Source organism: Stenella coeruleoalba (genome assembly GCF_951394435.1).
Source record: "Stenella coeruleoalba genome assembly, chromosome: 9".
NCBI lineage: Eukaryota > Metazoa > Chordata > Mammalia > Artiodactyla > Delphinidae > Stenella > Stenella coeruleoalba.
The window spans coordinates 25527995-25553031 of record NC_137155.1 but is presented as its reverse complement, the minus strand read 5'-3'; the positions used below and the strand labels follow the sequence as shown (position 1 = coordinate 25553031).

The 25037-nt window shown below is 34.9% G+C and overlaps 1 protein-coding gene across 1 annotated transcript in view; it reads left to right on the top strand.

Annotated features, from left to right (window-relative positions):
• Window positions 1-25037, top strand: part of PCLO (piccolo presynaptic cytomatrix protein) — a 365126-nt gene that overhangs the window by 240081 nt on the left and 100008 nt on the right. The window contains exon 10 of the mRNA XM_079932524.1: window positions 17778-17903. Within this exon, the coding sequence (XP_079788650.1) occupies window positions 17778-17903 (126 nt within the window). The remainder of the gene's footprint in view (window positions 1-17777; window positions 17904-25037) is intronic.

Genomic DNA, 25037 nt, shown 5'->3' with positions numbered 1-25037 from the left:
ACACTTGGTAATGTCTGTCTTTTGGGGTGAGTGTGGATGATATCTCATGGTTATTTTTAGCTTGCATTTTCCTCATGACTTATGATAATGAGCATTTTTTTAGGTTTATAAGCAAAGCATACGTATTCTTCGGTGAAATATGTATTAAGAAATTTTGCCCATATTTATTTGGGTTGTTTGTCCTCATAGAGAGTTGTAAGAGTTCTTTATATATTTGGATGCGTCTTTTATAAGATACATGGCATGCATATATTTCCTTCTAATCTGTGTTTTGTCTTTTTATTTTCTTAAAGGTGTATTTTAATGAAAAGTTTTAACATTTTAATGGAATTCAATTTATTGATTTTGTTTGTTTGTGAACCTTGCTGTTCTTGATAATGTATTAAGAACTATCCCAAGGTCAAAATGTTTTCTCTTGTGTTTTATACCAGAAGCTTTAAACATTCAGGTCAGTGACCTGTTTTGTGCTGTTTTTTGTATATGGTATGAGGCTGAGATCCAGGTTCATTTTTTTGAAGCACTAATGGATATCTAATTGTACAAGCACCTTTTGTTAAAAAAATGTCCCCCATTGAATTGCCTTGGTATCTTTGTCAAAAATCAATCTACCATTAATACGAGAATTTATTTGTAGATTCTCAATTCTGTACTGTTTGAATATACGCCTAACTGTTACACTCCTTTGCTTACTATATAGCTTTATATTACGTTTTGAAATCTGGTAGTGGAAGTCCTCCAACTTTTTTTTTCAAAATTGTTTTGGCTCTTCTTGATCCTTTTAACTTCCATATTTTTTTAGTACCAACTTACTGGGATTATGATAGAGGTTGCATTGAAATTATAGATCAATTTGGAGGGAATTGCTCTCTTACCAACATGAATCTTCTAATTCATGAACATGTAATACCTCTTCATTTACTGAGATATCCTTTCATTTTTTTCAGTAACGTTTTATAGTTTTCAGTGTACAAAACTAGCATTTCATTTGCTAAATGTCTCCAAAATTATTTTATTCTTCTTGATGCTATTGAGAATGCAGTTGTTTTCTTAATTTCAATTTTGGACTATTCATTGCCATTTTATAGAAATACATGTGATTTTTGTATATTGACCTTTTGGCTTATAATCTTGCTAGTGTTTTTAGTTCTAATAGTTTTTTGTGGAGTTCTTAGGATTTTCTACATGCAAGATTATGTTATCTGCAAGTAAAGACAGTTTTACTTGTTCCATTCCAATAGGGATAAGTTTCATTTTTGTCCTTATTGCAATTGCTAAAAGTGTGGTACAATATTGAACAGAGTAGTGAGAGCAGACATCCCTGCTTTGTTCCTAAAGAACATTAGTGACTCGTTGTGACAACAATGCAGGAACTGTACCACCTGCCATAGAATTCCTTCGTCTCTTCCCATTTAATACTCACTGGAAGGAGTTTTATTGGCCTAAAATTTTAAAAATCTGAGCAGAAGTATTTAAGAACAGCTTTAAAAGCAAACAATAGCTAGTCAGACTTTCCGCTTCCTTTTGTGAATCAATGGAGATCTCAAATCCTGGCAATATGAATAGGCATTGAGTGAATTATGTTTTCATTTTTGGAAGAGGATAGGGAGTTTACATACATGCATACATACGTATATACACAGCAGATAAACCCTCATACTCACTATGGTTTATATTTCAATAATTTTTTTAATGGAAATGATTACATTTGTGATAATTGCCTTATTTACATAGTTTGGTCAGTCCATTATGTTGTCCCAATATGCAACCAAAGAAATTATGTATGCAGAATCCTAAGAAAGCAAATGAAAATCTTAAATATGTTAAAAAGATATGAAAATAATTATACTGTTTACTTTGCACTTGCATATTTTCTGTTCACTTTTGAAATTGAAAGTATAACCATTTCCACCAAATACTGATATCATTCTCCTCCTTTTTTTCTTACTTATGAGTGTTTACAGAGAAAATCCACAAACTTAGAGGTGACTTAGATAGATATGTGTATTCAGACTTTAGATGGAACCTTCTAGGTGGTAAGAATAGTTCTATATATCTTACCCAGTATTTCTCAAAGATATGATCAGCAAATTAGTTTAAAAAAATACCCCCATGTTCCATAGAATATGTTCCATAGTCAATAAAAATACTGAAACAAAAATTTAGCAACCTTTTTTTTTTTTTTTGCGGTACGCAGGCGTCTCACTGCTGTGGCCTCTCCCATTGCGGAGCACAGGCTCCGGATGCGCAGGTTCAGCGGCCATGGCTCACGGGTCCAGCCGCTCCGCGGCATGTGGGTTCTTCCCGGACCGAGGCACGAACCCGTGTCCCCTGCATCGGCAGGCGGACTCTCAACCACTGAGCCACCAGGGAAGCCATAGCTACCTTTTTTAACTGTTACATTTACTTGAAAATTTTTCAAATAATATAGGATTACAGAAAGTAGAGTTATGATAAACAAAGACCTATCTTTCACTTGCCCACTGTAAAAAAATAAATAGTTCATATTGAATATAGATTCAACCTTAACCTAGCTATGAGGCAGATACGGGAAGAGCCTGTGGCGACCACTCTGCTTCGAAAAATTTGCAAGACACTTGAAGAAGTGGAGCTAATACATAGGAAGCAATGAATACATGAGACTATCTAATGAAAATTAAAATATGGCACAAACCACGGGTACATGTTTGTACACGTACAATTTTTGCACTGCATATCTTCATTTGCTCAAAGAATTTTATCAATGGGATGTAGAGAACACATCTTTCCCCTTTTTCTCATGAAGATTTTCATTTCTTTTTCCTCTTTTAGAGATCTATAAGGGAAACCTCCCATCTGGCTTTCAGCTACCAGTAGCTAAATGGCTAAATGCATGTATCATTTTCAACTGTGTTCTTTGTATGTATACGTAAAATGAGCGTGTGTGGGTGTGTGTGTGTGGGTGTGTGTGTTGTGTATGTGTAGATAGCTGGATGGATGGATGGATGGATAGACAGATAGATAGAGCTATCGATCCTCAGTAAATTATGGTAGTAGTGAAAAATATAAAGATGAAAATAAAAGCCATCGTAATTTGACAACTTATATTCTCTTTCCTTTTTATCTTGTTTATACCCATGTACACACACCGTAAAAGTTAGGAGTATATTGTAAAGTAGTTTACATATGTATTTTTAATATAGTGTAAATTGCCTAACAAAGACATTTACCTGTTACATCAAAAGTTCTTCGTAAACAAATTTAATTACTTGTTTTTATCATGTTTGTAGATATTTAATCATCTACATCAACCATTCCTCAATTGTTGGACATTTGTCCTTCCCCTTTTCAGGATTATAAACGATACCACAATACTGCAGTGAAAAAATGCTGCCATGATATTCATTATTTCCTTAAAATATATAGGCCACATGGGGGTTCTACTTAGGAAAAGCGTAAACAACCAGCTGTGGAAGGCCAACATTTTAGTATCAAAAGGTTGGACTTCCCCTGGTTCTTGAAGGAAGATATGATTGACTTGGTTGAATAATTTCCTCGACTTGGAGTAAACTCAAACCCAGCTGCTCAGGGATAAGCAGAAATTGTACTTGATCCCCTTGATAAAGGGGGCGGTTTGGCTAGGGGTCCTTATATCCACCAGAGTAGGGAGGGGATCTTATGGTTAGACCATTTAAGACCCTGCTAATCTGAGCAGTTCATGAGGCAGCACATAATACTGAGTCTTAATTTTAGGCCTTAGACCGTAATTAGTGCTGTTTTTTTCTTTTCAATGACTTTATCATTGCAGGAAGACAGATTATTTTTGTTTGGGTTTTTCTTTATTTTTTTTTCCATTTTGTTTTGATAGAACACAGAGTACATAAAAGGAACCAAAGTTAGGGCCAGATCATGGTGGACCAGACAAGTAAAGAATCTGAATTTAATTTGATAGGTGGTATGGGTATCATTGAAATCATTGAAGCATGATTTTGTCTTGTTTGCTTCAAAGCTGAATTCTGAAAGAAACTTAACCATAATCAAATAAGTTGCACCAGGTGATCAAATAAAAATGTTTGATCACTTTTATTTGAGACTGCACTGCTGTCCTCACATGTGGTATATAAAATAAAAGGGAACTGAGGCAAAAATGTGGTGAACTCTGCTCCATGCAGTTGATATAAATTATAGCTGACATACACTTAACATGCCTCCGATGTTATTTACATGAACACTTCACGAGAAAACTTTTTTTTAAGGCCAAGCCTTAGAAAGTTAAAACAATTTTGTCATATCTTCTGTTTCTTGTGGGACATGAAGAAAAAGTGTCACTGTCCATTTGGGAACATGTGTGTTCCATAGTAACTGCTGCAAGTTCTGGGAAACTGAACAGATTCTGCCAAGGTGCCTTGGCCCCCAAATTTCTCCCTCCCCATTCAGGATGGCTTTTCCTCTTTCATTCTTAGCAACGGTCCAAATTATGTATGACATAATTTCTTGCAAGCCTCTCAAATTATTTTTAGGAATAAACAAAGTATACAACTATAGAAATAAAATACTATTTGGACTGAATCTCTTCTAAAATCACAGTTTCTTCCTGGTACATCTTAGTGAAAGCTTGTGTGCATTTCCTTAGTGACAAAGGAAGTATCTAGTGTCAGGACTAGTTCCTCATTCACATCATCACTTCTCCTGACATCTGTCAAGATAAATATTGCTTGTGGAAGTGTGTTCCTGCTAAGGAAGTGACATTATAGGCTATGCTTCTAACTGGAGATAGAGGAACGTATTTTTCTGTTTTTCTTAATAAAGCAAAATTAAAGGAAGTAATAATTGATTCTGTGAGGATACGGTGAAGACATTCAAGATATTTAACCTACAGGTTAAGGAGAATAAATTGGTGATGCTAATGTTAAATATAAGGGTATAAATGTAAAATGTATATGAATGGGCCATGGAAAGTAGGTAATAAGAAATGAGATTAAGTTAAAGGAGAAAGGATTTATACTGATCTTCTAGAATATTTTCTTGACAATTAGAGCGATGAGCAAAGTTATATAGAAAGAACAAGGACGTGGGACTCAAGAAGATAATGGGCTCTAATATTAGCTTTTTTACTTGCTAGCCAACCTAGGCAAGTTTCTAACCTTCCTTAGTCTCAGCTGCTTTGTCCTGAAATGGTATGGATAGTAACTAACATGAAAAGTTATAGAGATGATTAAAAAACACAGGAATTAGTATAAGACAAATAGGAGAAACTCTAGAAATGTTAGTTACTTTCTTTTTCCTTCTATCCCTGAAGATGATAGTGAAGAGATTAGGAACAAATAATATATTAAATATAAAATAATATTGGCACAAGGTAGAGACACCAAATAGAATTCATTGGTTTCAAGTCATATATTTTGAGACATCTGACAACTAAAAGTTCAATAAATCTGATGTAGTAGAAAACTAGATGAAAATAAATAAAAGCAGCTCACTTTTTGTTTAAAGCACAATTTCAGTGGAATGTTTATTCTTAGCCTGGTCACCTAACAACATATAACGTTTCTTCTCCATTACAGATAGTAGTAACAGTTTTTTTAAATAGGGTAACGAATATAACCAAATTAATTTTATTAAATAACTCTTTAGTGAAAAATATTCCCTGACATATACTGGACAGTAGAAGCTGTTGAACTTCATTGAATACCTCCTTCACCAAAAGCAAATTGATTTCGATGAGAGCAGGTTTAGCCTGTAGCACAAAAATAATACGGACACCTAGATTTTATTTACAGTATCCCTAAAGTGACTCAGCAAATTCAGAACCCTTCTCTCCAAATCAGTTTCTCAACTACTCCCCCAAATAGTGGTAATTATAATATTATTATGGTACCAGGCCTGTATATACTTTCTTCTATATAGATTTGTATACTAAGATATGTAAGTATTAACTACTTATTCATTTAACAGATATGTATATGCCATTCATCTTTTTAACACAAATGGTAAAACACAAAAATGATAAAATCTGTAATACTTAAAAAGTAACACTTTCATCTTTGTAATGTCTGATAAAGATATAAACAAGTCATAGACATTTATGCATCAATAGAAAAATGGAAATTATATTGATAAAATGAGCACAGTCTGTCCCAACTGATCAGTTACAGCTTCAGATTAAATGGTACAGTATAATCTGCAAACGGCCTAAGCCAGAAATGTTTCCTCTCCTCATTACTGACTGAGAGATACTGACTCCCCAGCATTTTTTATATCTTGGTAGTTTCTCCTTTTAATGGCCTGATTGTGATGTCTCTCATCACTCTCCCCTCTGCAACTGAATGAGAAAGGGAAGGGCTGGTTATGCTGCTCCCAAAACCACCCTTTCTGATTCCAAACCAGGTTCCCTCGCCCTAACCCAACAGGAGACTCATCACTAAGCCACTTATTTATTTGGACTAAGAGTTTGGGCTCCGCTTTAGCATTGCCATATATTAGGTGTTGTCTTGAGCACTTAACCTCACAAAACTTTATTTTATTTGTGTAAAATAGAGGGTTTCTTGTTTGTTCTTTTACTTTTAAGATTCATTGAGTTAATATACTTTTACAGACATTTTCTAAGAACAGAATACAATGCGAATTTATTATTTTTAACATCACTGTCACTGATGCATCAGCCCCGCTTGGGGAAAATTAGGCATTTCAATTTTCATCCATTCATTATTCATTCAGTTATATATTTAGTGCAGCCTAGATGCCATGTACTTGCTACATATATTATACCATAACCCCAGCATTGCAGAACTGATACACAAATCTCTTCCTCTTCATTTATGAAGGGCAAAATGTTATCTATTCATGGCCTATTTTCCCTTTATCTCCTTGTTTTTTTTTCTTACAGTGCCCTCTAAGTCCATCCTCTATAGCTGCTCAATCACTGTGGTAGCTACTATAAACAAAATGTTCCACAGGTTTTGCTACCAAGATAAGGTTCCTATATATTTTGTGCAGAGAATACAATTTTCATCTTCGTATTAATTTTCTATTGATGCATAACAAGTTACCACAAGTTTAATGGCTTAAAACAACACACATTTAGTATCTCACAGTTTTCATGGTTCAAGAAATTAAGCATGGACTGGGTGCCCTGGTAAGGATCCCACAAAGCTGCAATCTATGTGTTGGCCAGGCTGTATTTTGTTCTAGAGCTTGGGGATCTTCTTGCAGGGTCACGAGATTGTTGGCAGAATTCAGTTCCTCCAAGTTGTGGCACTAAATTCCCCATTTTCTGGCAGGCTGTCAGCTGCGGACCACTCTCAGCATCTGCGGGGCCCACTCAGTCCCCCTCACACATCCCAGTTTACTTTTCTCAAGGCCAGCAGAAGATTCATTCTAGTCTGCTGAGATGGAGTCTTACATAGTATAATCATGGTGGTGACTATCACATCACCTTTGTCAGGTCCTATTGGTTAAAAACAAGTCACAGGTACATGGACTCAAAGAGTGTGGTTTATACAGAAATAATTCACTGCGAGTCAATAGTGTATGTCTGCACAATCTATTATGTTCAGAAGTACAAAAGGAACAGTTAATACTCTATTTTGAATTAGGATATTATTTTTCTTCCTACTATCTTTTGTTTAAGTAAAACTATCATTTGGGAAAGCACATCATAGCTTTACCCTAAAATAAGTGTAAACTATTTTCTTTCCGGTGACATCATAGGGTTACATAAGCATCTCCCAGTACAATGTTTTTCTTTAACACATGTAGTAGATGACCCTACCCCAAGTCCTGGCTGCCATCAATGAGATCAGCATCTAAACAAGTCAGTATTAAAGCCATATCTATAAATTGACCCTATTTTCTCACTTCATAGCATCCACTTTCATATCAAAGAATCAGTTCATTTTGGACCCTAAGTACTGCTAAATGGAATAATTTTTTATTTAGATATAGTTGACATATAATATTATATTACTTTCAGGTATACCTCATAATGATTCAGTATTTGTATATATTGGGAAATAATCATCACGCTAATTCTATTAACATCCATCACCAAACACAGTTACAAATTTTTTTTTCTTGTGATAAAAGCTTTTAAGATCTACTCTCTCAGCAACTTTCAAACATGTAATATTGTGTTATTAATATAGTCACCATGCTGTACATTACATCCCCATGACTTAATTTATTTTATAGCTAGATATTTGTACTTTTAACCCCCTTCACTTATTTTGCATGCCCTCCCACCCCCTGCCTCTGGCAACTGCCATCTGTTCTCTGTATCTCTGAGTTTGATTGTTTTGTTTTTTTGGTTTTCTGTTTGTTTTAAGATTCCACATATAAGTAATGCCATGTAGTATTTGTCTTTCTCTGTCCGACTTACTTAGTACAGTGCCCTCTAAGTCCATCCATGTTGTTGCAAATGGCAAGATTTCCTTCTTTCTTATGGCTGAATAATATTCCATTGTGTATATATACCACATAGTCTTTATCCATTCATCTATAAATAGACAAGATATAGTTTGCTTCCATATCTTGGCTGTTGTAAATAATGCTGAAGTGAACACGGGGGTGCATGTGTCTATTCAAGTTAGTGTTTTCATTTTCTTCAGATAAATACCCAGAAATGGAGTTGCTGTATCATATTTAATTTTTAATTTTATGAGGAACCTCCATACTGTTTTCCATGATGGCTGCACCAATTTACATTTCCACCAACCGTGCACAAGGGTTCCCTTTTCTCCACACCCTCACCAGCACTTGTTATTTCTTGTCTTTGACGATAGCCAGTGTAACAGGTGTGAGGTGAAATCTCATTGTGAGTTACATTTCCCTTATGATTAGTGATTTTGAGCACCTTTTCATGTACCTGTTGACCATCTGTATGTCCTCTTTGGAAAAATGTCTGTTCAGATCTTCTGCCCATTTTTCAATCAGATTGTTTTTATTTTTGTTATTGAATTGTATGCATTCTTTATATATTTTGCATATTAACCCCTTACCAACTGTATGATTTGCAAATATTTTCTCCCATTCAGTAGGTTGCTTTTTCATTTCATTGATGGTTTCCTTTGCTGTACAGATGCCTTTTAGTCTGATGTAGTCCCATTTATTTATTTTTGATTTTGGTTGCCTTTTGCTTTTGGTGTCAGTCCAAAAAATCATTGCCAAGGTCAGTATCAAGAAGCTTACCACATGTGTTTTCTTCCAAGAATTTTATGGTTTCATTCAACTCTCTGATCCATTTTGAGTTAATTTTTATGTATGGTGTAAGATAATGGTCCAATTTCATTCTTTTGTGTGTAGCTGTCCAGCTTCCCCAACACCATTCACTGAAGAGCCTGTCCTTTCCCCATTGTGTATTCTTGGCTCCTTTGTTGTAATTCACCATGTTTGTCTGGGTTTATTTCTGGGCTCTCTCTTCTGTTCCATTAGTCTATGTCTGTTCTTATGCCAATGCCATACTGTTTCAATTACTATAGCTTTGTAATATTGCTTGAAAATTAGCATGATGCTTCCAGGGAATAAATTTATTTTAATTGCCTTTTATAGGAGTATCGTGCAAACCCCTCAGATTTTGTCTTTATGCTTGTAGCTTTGCAATTGACTTATATAAGCTAAAATAAAGAAAAAAATCCTTATCTTATTGTGTGAATGAAATGTGCATTTATGATGTGGAAGTCCTGAGAACTACTCTTCATGAGAATTATTTCTGAAGCATTTCAGGAAGAGGAAATCCTATGCCCTTTTAGTAAAAATACTTTATCAGTACATACATCATCTGCCATTTGAAAGATGTTGCTCAACAAATCCAAAATACCAGTGTCTTTTGATGTATATCCATGACTTATCTTCCTTATTTCCCATGGCAATGGCCATTTCAGTCTTATGGCAGGCCAATTTGGACCCATCTCATCCAGTATGATGTAAGTGTGAATACCATTTTATACATGCTATGAATCCCATGCAACAGTTTTGCCTTAACATTATTCAAACTACAATAGAAAAGACAAGTGGTGAACTTTTGTTCGTGGAAATGTGAAATACGATGTTCACTTCAAATTCTTCATGTATGTTTACATATTTAAGACTAGGAAAAAGGATGTTATACAGCAGTTGGCTGGATTAGAAAAAGTTAATGGGAATAGATGAGTTTGTAATTTGCATGCCCAGACTTAGAGTTGGATTGTATTTGGCATGAACGTGGTGTTGCCATTTTGATGTTTCTGGAAACAGTCAAGTAGGGATTGCTAATAAGGCAATTGATATACTTTGTTATATTTGTAGAAATGTTTTTCTTATAGTGAGCGAAAGTAAGTAAAGTTAAAAAACAAATAGTGAAATATTCTTTAGGTCTTCGTATTCAAGTATTAATGAATTAATGTACCATTTGATAAGACATGCAAAGGAAATGATTATGGACTTCTAATATAATTTGGTTTATTTTCCTAAATATTTACTTGGATAATTGATAACATTAGTCGGTGCAAGAGTGTAAAACTATATTTTCACAGCCTTATGCAGGAATATAATTAACAAGAACTATAAAAATAGATTTAATTGAACTATCCTTTGGAGACTTTTTCATTATCCTTAGTACTTCATTAGCATTAATATGTATAGAGACAATCTTCTTCTTCAGCCCAACTAATGACATGACTAACCTATGCAGTGTATCTTCTTTCTGTAATAACTTTATTATGAATAATAAACTCTATTGATTTAAAGACTACTATTCATAAGATAGTATGTTCACTGATAAAAATTTTGCTTTTCCTTGATGCTTAGATGTAGAACATGATAGTATTGAAATGAGACAAGTATTTTAGTTTTGTCCACACTTAATGCTCTAATTATAACATCATAATATTTTCATGTTATTTTAATAATAGAAATGACATTTTTGTAAGACTTTAAAATATCAGAGCTTTTAATGTAACATGTTAATAAACATGTAAAATTAAAGTAGATTTAAACTGCAAATTTAAATGCAAATGTGAAGATTTTTCCTTAGTATGCTCATGTTTATTTTATGCACAGCTTATTTTTTAATTTTTTTATTTCAGCTTTGTCAAGGTATAATGGACTTATAAAATTATAAGATATTTAAAGTGTACATCGTGGTGATTTGATTTATGAATACATTGTGTATGAGACTAAGTTCTACTTTCTTGGCAGATTTAAGATTCCATGCTTTCACTGCAGGGGGCGTGGGTTCAATCCCTGGTCAGAAAACTAAGATCCCGCGTGCTGCGCGGTGTGGCCAATAAATAAATAAATAAGAAATAAAATACAGCGTTAGCAACTATAGTCACCAGTCAGACCTTTTCCAACTTATAGCTAAAACTGTATACCCTTTTACCTATTTCCCCCATCTCCAACCTCTGGCAACCACTCTCTATGAGTTTGACTTTTTTTCCCCACATATAAGTGATACCATGCAGTATTTGTCCTTCTCTGTCTGGCTTATATCCCTGAGCATAATGCCCTCAGGGTCCATGCATGTTGTCCCAAAGGGCAGGATTTCCTTCTTTTGCATGGCTGAACAGTATTCTATTGTATATATGTACCACATCTTTTTCCAGTCATCCATCAATGGATACTTATATTGTTTCCATTTCTTGGCTACTGTGAGTATTGCTGTAGTGAACGTGGGAGTACAGATATCTCTTCAATATCCTGTTTTCATTTCCTTCAGATATATACCTAGAAGTGGGATACATGGATCATTTGGTAGTTCTTTTTTTAATTTTTTGAGAAACTACCTTACTGTTTTTCATAGTGGCTGTACCAATTTACATTCGCACTAACAATGCACAAAACTGTTTTTCATAGTGGCTGTACCAATTTACATTCGCACTAACAATGCACAAAACTGTTTTTCATAGTGGCTGTACCAATTTACATTCCCACTAACAATGCACAAAACTGTTTTTCATAGTGGCTGTACCAATTTACATTCCCACTAACAATGCACAAGGGTTCACTTTTCTCCACATCCTCGCCAATGCTTGTTGTTTTTTCTTGGTAAAAGCCATTCTAACAGGTGTGTAGTCACATCTCACTGTGGCTTTGATTTGTATTTCCCTGATAGTGATTTTGAACACCTTTACGTGTACCTGTTGGCCATTTGTATGTCTTCTTTGGAAAAATGTCTATACCTTTCCTCTGCCCATTTTTTCAATCAGACTGTTTATTTTTTTTTGTTATTGAATTGTATGAATTCTCTATATAGTAATATACATTTTCATATCAACACCTTATCAGAAATATATTTGCAAATATTTTCTCCTCTTCCAAAGGTTGCCTTTTCATTTTGATGGTATCCTTTAAGTCCCTTAATCTACCTTCATTCTTTTTCATGCTTTTTTCTTTTTACTCCTCTACTTGGATGGATTCCACTGCCCTGTCAGATTCACTGATCCTTTCTTTCAGTTCTCTAGTCTGCTGTTGAACTGGCCTACGAACTTTGCAGTTCAGTTACTGTATTCTTCAGCTCTGTAATTTCTGTTTGGTATGTCCTTATATTTTCTGTTTGTTGAAATTTACGCTTTGTTCAGGCATTGTTCTCCTACCTTGGTGAGCATCTTTATGACCATTATTTTAAACTTTTTATAAGTAAATAACCTATCTCTATTTCATTAAGATCTGTTTCTAGACTTTTATCTTGTTCTTTTATTTGGAACATATTCCTCTGTTTCTTCATTTTCCTTGACTCTCTGTTGGTTTCTGCACACTGGATAAAACAGCCACCTCTCCCAATCTTGATGGAGTGGTCTCATGTAGGAGATAAACATTATCATTCCGCCTAGCCCAAACTCTTGATTGTCTATCAAACCTATGTGATTGTACAAGCTGCCTTCTTTGTTCTCAACAGCTCCCAGTAGTTGAGGGTATGCCAGGACCTGTTTTGTTGTGGGTATTTTCTCATTCACCCCACGTGTAGGACTTGCTCAGCTAGTTTCTGGATTGTTTCCAGTGGGAATTGCTCCATGTATAGCTGTATATTTCAATGTATCCATGAGACAAGGTGAGTTCAGGAGCCTCCTATGCTGCCATCCTGGACCAGAACTTTAGAACTGACTACATAATAGTATACTGATCCCATAATTATAAAATACATACACTTGAAAACACCAATGCATTTATTTATTTATTTATTTATTTTAAACATCTTTATTGGAGTATAATTGCTTTACAATGGTGTGTTAGTTTCTGCTTTATAACAAAGTGAATCAGTTATACATATATATATGTTCCCATATCTCTTCCCTCTTGCGTCTCCCTCCCTCCCACCCTCCCTATCCCACCCCTCTAGGTGGTCACAAACCACCGAGCTGATCTCCCTGTGATATGCGGCTGCTTCCCATTAGCTATCTATTTTACGTTTGGTAAACGTAAAAGCACTCTCTCACTTTGTCACAGCTTATCCTTCCCCCTCCCCATCTCCTCAAGTCCATTCTCTAGTAGGTCTATGTCTTTATTCCCGTCTTGCCCCTAGTAGGTAAGTCAGGAAGAGAAAAACAAATACCGTATGCTAACACATATATATGGATTCTAAGAAAAAAAAAAGGTCAATGCATTTAAATCCTAAGGTTCATCCTAAGGTTATCAAGATACAGTAATACATTTTCTTAGGGATTTTGTTACTTTTATGATAGAACTTCTCTTTTTTATAAATATTTCCTATATATTTTAATGGATTTCAGAAATTCAGATTTCCCTGCGAGACTTCCTTAACCACATTTATGCTTATATGGTGTGAAGTTACTCTAACTTTTTGTGATCTCTTTTCCTAAAGCTCCTATGTTCATTATAGTAACTGTTGGCCTCTCTACTCTGCCATACTGTGAACTCAAGAGCAAGACCAGTGCATTTTCATGGCATCTAACTGAGGAAGCATTTTAGCAATGTTTCTAGATGGACTAGAAGCAGAGAAGAAAATAAGTTTATGTTGATAAAAATTTGTAAAAGTTGAAAACAAGGATAATATAAATACCAGTTATCAAGGAACATTTAGATTTAAGCATTTCAGTTAAAAATTAATGTTGCTTCTTGAGTTTATCAACTCTTTTATTGGCATTCTGCTTTTTAGATTTGAGCTGAGGTGTTTTATCTTTATAGAAGTGTCTTTATTCATTTTATCTGCATTCAATACATAAAATATCAAAGTTTCCACGGTGGTGCAGTGGTTGAGAGTCCGCCTGCCAATGCAGGGGACGGGGGTTCGTGCCCCGGTCCAGGAGGATCCCACGTGCCGCGGAGCGGCTAGGCCTGTGAGCCATGGCCGCTGAGCCTGTGCGTCTGGAGCCTGTGCTCCACAATGGGAGAGGCCACAACAGTGAGAGGCCCACGTACCTCAAAAAAAAAAAAAACAACTATATAAGCGTTAAATCAAAATGTCCAGATTTAAATTCTTAGAAATTGTGTAAGTTAAATTTGTACTTGTGACATCCAAAGTAGGATACAAGCAACTATTGTAAAATAAACAAAAATGTTACCTTTCCTGGGTTGTTATTTTCTACCTTGCTTTTTCTTTCACAGATTTTTAATATTTCTATGGTACTTTACTGTATACGTGAAAAACAGTGGGAGCCACCATAGCAACATCAACAAGAGGAAAAGTAATTGTTGAAAATTTACTATATGCCTGAGTAGTTTCTATATACAGTTGACCCTTGAACAACAAGAGTTTGAACTGCATAGGTCCACTTATATGCAGATTTTTTCAATAGTAAATACTGCAGTACTATCCAATCCATGGTTGGTTGAATCCAGGGTTATGGAACCGAGTATACAGACGAACCTTGTCTACGGAAGACTGCTATAAGTTATATGAGGATTTTCGTCTGCACAGAGGGTCAGCACCCCTAATCCCCATGTTGTTCAGTGGTCAACTGTATATCAAATATCATTTCTCATAGTATTTTCATGGCTATATATTACTCCCATTTTACTAAAGACACTGAAGCTTATAAAGTATATTTAGAAAGTTTTGAATTCACTAGCATGAAACTGTATTTTACAAAATTAAATAATTATTGTGTCATGCTACTTTATGAAGATAGATAAGATTGTAATTTCCTATCACACATCCTATACTACAGGGTTTTGGAATGTACTCAGTCACTAAAAATCAAATGACACGAAGGACCCAGCTACTTAATCCTCAAGACAATGTCATCTACAGAATGAAACTATAATCAAATTTTTAAAAATAGTCACATGTTAATTAATAGATTTTGAAGTTCTACTTTTCAGCTATACCTTTACAAGGTATAACAATTCTCTTTGTAGATTCTAAGCGTATGGCTGCACCATATATTGTATAGTGCTGAAATTATTTTTATGAGCTACATTTATATTCTAATTTTTAAGCTTAAAAAGAAATAAGTGGGACTTCCCTGGTGGCGCAGTGGTTAAGACTCTGCGCTCCCAATGCAGGAGGCCAGGGTTCGAGCCCTGCTCAGAGAACTAGATCCCACGTGAATACTGCAACTAAGAGTTCGCATGCCACAACTAAGGAGCTGGTGAGCTGCAACTAAGGAGCCCACTAGCTGCAACAAAGGAGCTGGCAAGCCACAACTAAGGAGCTCTTGAGCTGCAACTAAGAAGCCCACCTGCTGCAACTAAGGAGCCCATGTGCCACAACTAAGGAGCTGGCAAGCCACCACTAAGGAGCCCGCCTGCCGCAACTAAGACCTGGCAAAACCAAATAAATAAAATAAGTAAAATTTAAAAATTAAAAAAAGAAAGAAGTAAGACCCATGCCACAAGCACTCTATATACTCCACTATAGTCTAGCATAAATTATGATAGATTTTGATATAAGGCAAGGTCTTGAAACTATGGCTTTACACTAAGGAAATCTCATGAATCATTTTTTGGGATCTCAGACTGACCATGTCTTAAAATTGATATGGTTATACTGACTACTTAGAAATTCAGTATCTGTGTGGGTTTTATGAGATCTTTAATAAGTGAGGAACTACAACTTGTGAGTGATTCAACCATGGAAAGTGAAACCAAACCTTAGATTAAGAATCTAGTTTTATTTTTTTGGATAAATTCCATGGAATAACCCTTTAAATATGACCAACTATTTTTAAGTCCTCATTTTGTAATTTCTAAAATGTCTTAGTACACTAAAAAAAGAAAAAAACTAGGCTAACCTAATTGAATGAAGAGTGGCTAATAACTTTTCTTCGTCTTCTACCCTTTATTAGTATCTATCTGATGTCTTACTGTAGAATCAGTCCTGGTGAATCTTTAAAGGCTAATGTCTAAGAAATCAACCATCTCTATCCAGGCTTAGTTGAGACTAAAAATCATATAGTAGATGATAGTCTTCATTCATCCAGTTATGTTCAGCTTGTATCATCAATTAATCTCTACAAAGAACAGTAACAGTGAACCAAGAAACTTGTGACAGAAAAGGTCCACAAGTGGGGCCAGAGAGAGCTAGTATCTTACTTAACTCTGACCCTTGACAACCCCTTGTAGAAGAACACAGTTAATTTGTTTCACTTTTGTTTTTGTTTTGAGGCTAAATCATTTTTCAGAACACTTGCTCTACTGTAAAAGTAGGTCTGGGGGGTAAGGATGGAGGTGGGGGTACTAGGGAAAGAGAGGGAGAAGAGAGGGGAAAAACAAGGATGGAAAGATGGAAGGGAAGGGGGGGAAGAAAAGGAAAGACGAAATTCATTTGGAAGTATCACATCACCTAGAAATAAGAAACAGTATTTTTCCAAAATATATCCCTACTAGATAAATGAAGAAGGGTTCCATAATTCCGCTACTACTTGTTGAATGTTTGGACTGTGTTGATGCTGACTCCAGGGATGGTTTCTGAAGAGTTAAGTAGGAAGGGAACAGGATTTGGAAGAGAGCTGGCTTTTAATTTTGGAGATTTTGAAAGAGTTGAAAATGGCACTTCAATCACTGAATGGAATGAAGTTTATTTTAAAGAGATAATTGTGTCTTCAGTAAAGGAGAATTCTGCTTTCTTTTAGTGCTTTCATTTTAAAATCTTAACATTTGTAACAAAAATATATCTGGTGCTGTAAACACTAGCTAATTTTTAGATTATTTTTTTAAAAAGATAAAATATCAACAGTTTATTTCTGTCTCAGTTAGATTTCTCACAATAATCATTCTCCATCTTTCTTCCATGTGGCTAATTACAGAAAAATCTGTTCTGTGGAATAAGGAACAGTTTACTCAGTTGCTCATCAATCAAGAATGCTTTTATTGTCCCTGTACTAAGTGCCATTAATGCACAAACAGTATTAGTTTATGAGTTAAGGCTGAAATGTGAATAATAATTCATAAGTTATGATCGTGTTTTCACTTTATCAGTTGCAGTCATTTATATGTTTAGATTGTGTCTTCTCAATTTATGATAGCCATTAGTATCTTTTTGTAAGTTAAATGCTCCTTGATTTCATAAATGAATTACATGCTGTGGAATTTCTTATACTGGGAACATCCTCATACAAAATTTTTATAAAATATCTGATCAAAATGGACAGAGCCTTATTATATTACTGAATATGGCTAAAATAAAAATTATTTGTTAATATCAGATTAATCATTATAGATCCGACCAAGATCTCAGAAAGTTCTCTTTCCTATCAACTATTATTGAAATCAGAATATTGTTCTTTTGATATTGGTATCCAGTTCCAATATTCATATTGTAGTTAACTTCTAGATACCAGAACCCATTTTTTGTGCACCTTATAACTTGTGATAATTATTGTTTCTTCTTAACTTATTGCTAATAATTTGCTAATTTTTCAATACAGGTAATGGATTAGGAATTAGAATTGTGGGTGGTAAAGAAATCCCCGGACATAGCGGAGAAATTGGAGCTTATATCGCCAACATTCTTCCTGGGGGAAGTGCAGAACAGACAGGGAAACTTGTAGAAGGTAAGAATAAGGATTTCAGAGTAAATTAAAATGAATGTGCTCATATTAAATATATCTTAATTTGATATGAAAGTTTTCGCTTCTTTTACTGTCTAGGAAAAACTCTCCTTATGGTTAATTATGTTATTTTGGTAGAGTAATATAAAAGATGATATGTCCATAGCTGTATTCATTTTATTTTCAGTTGCATTGTCCTTTTTGGCAGTTGGATTGCTATGGGAATATCTTGTTTAAGAAACAGTAATTAGTCAAGATTTTTTACTGACTGGGGCAACATTATGTTTAAAAAAAACACATTGATTAAAAGGATTAGTGTTTCATAAACACCAGGAAAAATTATATTGAAATCAGAGCCATAAAAACATCACATGATTCAGTACATGGTAAAGTCAGGTCAGCAAACTATGGATGACCCACAAGCCAAATCCATCTGCTGCCTGTTTCTGTAAACATTGTTTCATTAGAACACAGCCAGGATTATTAATTTACATATTGAACACGGGTGTTTTCCCACTACAATAGCAGAACTGCATTCACAACAGAGACTGTATGGTCTACAAAGCCTAAAATATATATATTCTCTCTGACCCTTTCAAGAAAAAAAATTGCCAACTCCTGTGCTAGGTACTATTCTATTCACCTCATTACATCATAAAGTATTTTAAAGTAATGAACTTTACAGATGTGTCTTATGGGCCATAAAATGATGTTTCTTTCAGTAAAAGGTTACAGCTTGATTCTCAAGATACACAATAATTTTCAGTCATTAATTAGACGATGTGATCATTTGCATTTTCCAAAACCTAACATAGATATAGTTTACAAGTTTTCAGTTAGATTGCTTACCACGAATATATTTATCATAAAGCAGCCTCAGTCTATCCTTCTATTTTTATCCTAAATTAAATGTTATTTAGAAAGCATTTTTCTGTCGTTTCATCGTTTAATAAAATGTTGCCTGTTATTGTTTGAAACTGAATTATGTTAAGATTATTCCCTGTCATTGTCTTAAATTAAATATATTGGAACCTACTGAAAAAAATCCCTAGATATTTTGATAGACAATTCGAATAAACACAAATTTGAGGCAGTATTTATTCATCACAGTGTTCTGCTGGAAGCAGCTTGCCCAACTCACTAAGAGATGTTTTGAATATCTCTTCCCAACTTCACACTCAGTACCATCACATTGTTAGCTTGAATTGGCCATGGTGACAGTATTTACAACATGAAAATAGGCAAATGCTATGAATCAGGCCTTTTTTGTCCATTTATTTGCCTGTTGATTTTCAGAATGCCAGTTTACCAGGACATCACCACATATATAACTGAAAGCATATTATTGAAAATATTCTAATGGTATTCATACAACAAGGAAAATTGGAGGTTTAGCCACATAGCTAAATGAAGGAAAAGACTATATGAATCAAGAAATAACCATTATGAGCAAACACTGGGTCTCTGTGAATTTTCTATGACTATAATCCTATCATGCCTAATGCTACTCTGTTGGTATTGCAGTCTAGTTAAGATACAGGAATTGAGGCCTGTTTGTAAGGATGGGAGTGATATGATTGCTTTCTAATAGCATACTTCAGGAAGAAATGAATATGCTATTTTTATTTTAAGATAAAATTTGCAACAGTAACTTTGCCTGATATAGTTGACAAAGATACTCGAATAATTTAAAGATAAAATTTCATACCCTTCTTTGTCCTTACACCATGAAAATCAGCAAATGCTACAAATCAGGATGATTTTTATGTACAATTTCAGTGAAGCACTCTGTGATGAAGTGATGCTCTTTGCATTTGGCAACTTATATGACCATTTTTAAGTTCATGCACCTAAATTAATAATAGATATAATACAAACCCATTCAAGAAAGGAAACTGAAATGAACCTAAAATTACATCTGTGATTTTATAAACTCAGAGACTGCCATTAAAGTCATCATCATTTTTGGAAATAATAGTTTTGCAGTTTGTTTCATTGGGTAAAGTGGGAAATCATTAAAAGCTGTGTGCATGTGACTTAAGATTTTACTTTTATTAATTGTATTATTTATTAATTCTCCCAAAGTTTTGCCAAGTGCTAAGCCAGGCCTCTCTATGACTATAGATCCTCTGATTATTAGAGTCCAGTTGTTACATAACTCACACATATAATTTGTTATTTATGATTTCCAGATTTACTTTATTTTCTTTAAAACATAAATCTTTATTACAACTCTTGGTAGTATTTCTGTTAGACTCACGATGCTATCTTGACTGTCAATATCTAGATCCTGTTTTTGCCAGTACAACCCAGAATCTACAGTTGTCTACTGGGTTCTTCACCAGTCCAGAATCTCCCAGTCTTTGTGTTGGCTGTCTGGTGGAGAGAGGGTGAAGGGCACAAAACAGATGAGTTTTAAATTAGAAATTAAAATCTAAACTCAAAATAGCAAGTCCTACATGGAAATGTTTGCTGCCTGACACGTCTCTTTCTGATTCATTTGCACTTAAATGGTGAGTGAGTTTTGCTCTCAATCTTGGAAAATTTTACTGAAGCAGCTCAGTGGTTGCATTTCTCCGTTACACGGTAAACACAGGAAGTCAGGGTTTGATGTTTGCTAATTCGTTGAAAGTGGATGTGATTTTCCTTAGTCTGGGCCTCCTCCACAATCAGGAAAACTGCCTTAAAAGATTTGCCTTGGGGGCTTCCCTGGTGGCGCAGTGGTTGAGAGTCCGCCTGCCGATGCAGGGGACGCGGGTTCGTGCCCCGGTCCGGGAAGATCCCACATAACGCGGAGCGGCTGGGCCCGTGAGCCATGGCCGCTGAGCCTGCGTGTCCGAAGCCTGTGCTCCACAACGGGAGAGGCCACAGCAGTGAGAGGCCCGCGTACCGCAAAACAAAAACAAAAACAAAAACATTTGCCTTATAAGATTTCTCATCTATTGGGTTGTGCAACTCCACATCACACATCTTCTGTTCTGCCTTCCCCGACGGAAGTGGGGCAGAGGGAGCGTCTCAGCATTCACGGTTTGATGTATGCAGTTTAACAGTTAATTGAGCACTGACCTGTAATTTTCATTACAAGTGTTTGAGTGTACAAAAAAGCTGTAGAGAATAATATGGCAAACAACCATGTACTCACCATATTGTTTTAAGTCTTAACATTTTGCCTATTTGTTTCATATTTTTAGGAGAGATAAGTACCTATAAACCAATTAAAGCCTCCTGTAGTTACCTCTCCTCTCCCAAACCTCTCTTACTCGCCCAAAATAAACCACTAGACTTAATTTGAGATTACCCTTCACTTGCTTTTCTTTATAGTTTTATGTATGTATTCATAAATTTTATAAGGATTCATTTTGCTTGTTTATGAAATTTTATATAAATGATAGTTTACTGTACATGTATTTTTGCCACTTTTTTTAGTTCCAGAGTTTATGAGTTTTATCTAAAATGGTTTATCTAAAATAGCTACGTGTACACACATGTCGTTCTAGTTATTTATTTTCACTTCAGGACAGAATTCTATTACTGTATGTCTCTACTACAGTTTAATTTAAACATTCTCTGGTTATTTCGGTTATATATGAGTTTTTTTTTACTATTTCCAACAATGCTGTAATTAATTTTTTGAATTAGTCTCCTTTTGCACATGTACAGAAGTTTCTTCTATAATAAAAGTGCAAAAAAATTTAGAAGAAGTTCAATTCCTGGGTTATAGTGACTATCTTATTAAATAATATAGGAGAACGTTGTGTGGTTTCTTCAACAGTAGTTGATTTTTCCAAGTTGCTCTCCAAAGTGTTACGCTATTTTTACATTCATCCGTAGTAAATTAGTGTTCTTATACCTTTATATCCTTGTTCCTCTTTCTCAACATTTTCTTTTTCAAATGTAATGTGAAATGATAGGCCATTGTTTTCTTCGTTCACCTTACCTTCAGTCATGTTGAGTATGATAATATGTTACTAATCTTGTTAGCACTTGGGTTTTCCTCATCTGTGATTTGCTTTTTCTTTTGCTTATTCTTTATTTGGATTGTTTATGTCTTTTTTTTTTTTTTTTGTGGTACGCGGGCCTCTCACTGTTGTGGCCTCTCCCGCTGCGGAGCACAGGCTCCAGACGCGCAGGCTCAGCGGCCATGGCTCACGGGCCCAGCCGCTCCGCAGCATGCGGGATCCTCCCAGACCGGGGCATGAACCGGTGTCCCCTGCATCGGCAGGCGGACTCTCAACCACTGCGCCACCAGGGAAGCCCTGTTTATGTCTTTTAAATTGAATTTTAGAGAATCTTTATGTATTCTGGTTATAATCGTTTGTCAAGTATGTAGGCTGTAAATATCTTTTCCAAGTATGTAGGCTGTAAATATCTTTTCCCAGTATGTGGCTTGTTTTTTTAGTGTCTTTTTTTTTTTTTTAAAGTTGAAATTTTAACATAGTTGGCTTGTTTTGTTTCTATTAAGTTTTATAAATGTTCTATATTATTTAGGAAATTCTCCTTGCCCTGAAGTCTTCAAATATTAGCCTATATTTCCTTCTAAAAATTGTGAAATCGTACTCTTTATATAATGTCCTTATAGACACAGAATTAAGTTATTTTTAGTCTATCGTGCTCGGACTGGAAATTTTAGTTTTCTCCCCCATCAGTATGGATAATCAGTTGCCTGTGCACCATTTATTGAAGAGTGTATCGTTGCGCCCACTGATCTACAGTGCCCCATCTGTCATATATTGATTTTTTTGTACATGTGTGGGTCTTTTATGAGATGTTTGTTCTAGCTTGTCTATTTGTCTATCCCTACATCAGCGTCACACTGTTGTAATTATGATGACTTTAAGTCCTGACATATGGTAGGTAATCTACCATACTGTTGTTATTCAAAATCCTCTTGGGACAATTCTTGACCTTTGGTCTTGCATATACATTCTAGAACCGGCTTGTCAGTTTTCAGGAAAATCTCTGTTGAAAATTGGTAGTGATTATATTGAAGGTATAGGTTAATTTAGAAAAAAAAAATTTTTATTTTGAGTCTTCCATGGGTTCACAATGCTGGACCTTTGTTCTTCTTAGAGATTTAATCATTGTATTTTGAATCAATACAATAAAATACATTAGGACATTTAAAAAAATTAACACATAGCAATTGTTAGACTTATTAACAAGTTGTATCATTTTATATCAACTTACAACAATTTTATATCTGCAGAAAAGGAAGAGTAGAAAATATAAATAAAATAAAAGTTTGTTTAGGAAGTATAATGGGCCAAACCTAATCCTTTATGTGCATATCATTGGTTCTAAGCTTTATTTAATCGCTGGACTTCTGAAATTATTCTCCAAATGATTTTCCCCCTAGTATTGTGTATCATAACATCATAATTGTGAAATATGTTACCTGCATGATACCTTTCATATTTCAACAGTTTTCACAAGAGAACAGTGAATCCATAAGAACTAAACACATTTTAGCCATTGAACCAAAAACAGATATTTGTTTATATTGTTAGGTTTTCCAGCTGAAAATCAATTTAGTTGAAGTATTTTGAAGATAAATTGTGTCTTTATTATTGATAATAAAATCATATTTGTTTGGACAATGCTGTTTGGAGCTAAGATAGGAATATAGTGTTAAGCTCTGAATGTAGCTTCAAGAAGCTTCTTAATGAATCAGTAGGAACATAGACTAGGAGAGCAAAAAGTTAAAACCAATGATATACAATGTTTGCTTAAGGATTTAGCCAGAGCTATGTGGAAAATTACCTTCTCCCAGGCCAGTAGGTAGACCTGTAAGGAAATTAGTTTACCTTAGTTTGTCTATATGCTATTCTGTGAGGAAATGTACCTGTGGCATAAATTCTAGTTCATGGATATTTCCAAATTCTCAGTTTCTAGTTGTCTCGGTGTAGGGGATATTGATTCGGCTAGTTAGCACCTCTTAAAGATGAACTGACAGGGTTTCGGGCAAGAAAATGTTGTTGGATTTATATTTGAGAATCAGTGATTGGAGTGGAGGTGAGGTTAGGTGTTTTTGGCATGGTGGTTTTGATTTTAGAAGTTCGCCTCTGGAATTCCCTGTCCTGAAGAACTATGGTAGAAGAGCTAATTCCAGTAGAGGACACACTCCTGTGTGACTTAAAGGATAATGTTCCGAGGCAAGAAAGTCTCTACTTCTGCTTATGCTTTTTTGGCATATGTTACAGATGGCATGGCAGTGATCAAAGCTGGAGACCAGGAAACACACCACACAGATGAGTGAGCTTCCTTATTCTTGTTCCAGGGGGATTACCAGGTACGGATTGGTCATTAGCATGAGATTTCTCAGAATTCCTGCAAGATAGTGTGTCAGGTACACATGGCACAAGATCATATTTCTTGTTGATACAAGGATTTTTCTAAAAAATATTTAGGAAACTATCTTCTGGAAAGAAAGAATATAAATTGTGGGTACCTGGACTGGTAGGTTGTAATATACTATTTTTAAGATGCAGTGATATCATACTTACATATTAATGATTAGCTGTATTGCCAGGACAAAGAAAGATGTTTCTCTTCTTTATCCATTTATTTTGAAATTAATCAGAGGAAACTATGTTTGAGTCAGTATTTCCGATAGGGACATCAAGAAAATGAAATAATTGCCCTTTTTTTTTACACATTTTTTAGTATGTATAATACTCCATATCCTAATTTGATTGCTTTTATCAATAAGAGTGGTATAGCTTGAAATATATATGTATGTTCAAGTGATACTGATTAATGATTAACAGTTGTTTCTGTTTTTAAATTTCTGGATTTGTCTAATCAGTATGCCATAACAGGCTACATTTTGGTGTGTATGAACTTGGAGTTGCTATTTTGGAAGCAAGGATGCTGAACTGTCTTTAATAGCTGTAAAAAATCTTCAAACAGCCAGTGCTTCAAGGTCTTCATTATATAAAGAGAATGTTTTTAGAGTCAGACACATCAGGATTTAGATTGAGCTCTGCTACTTTTTGCCTGGATAAGTCGTTTAACTTTTAGTACTTTGGTGTTCTCATTTGGGAAATCGGGATAATAATAGTGGCTGCACAATTGTTATCAGGTTTACAAATAATGTGTCAGAAACATTTAATATAGTGTTTGATATAGTATTTCACA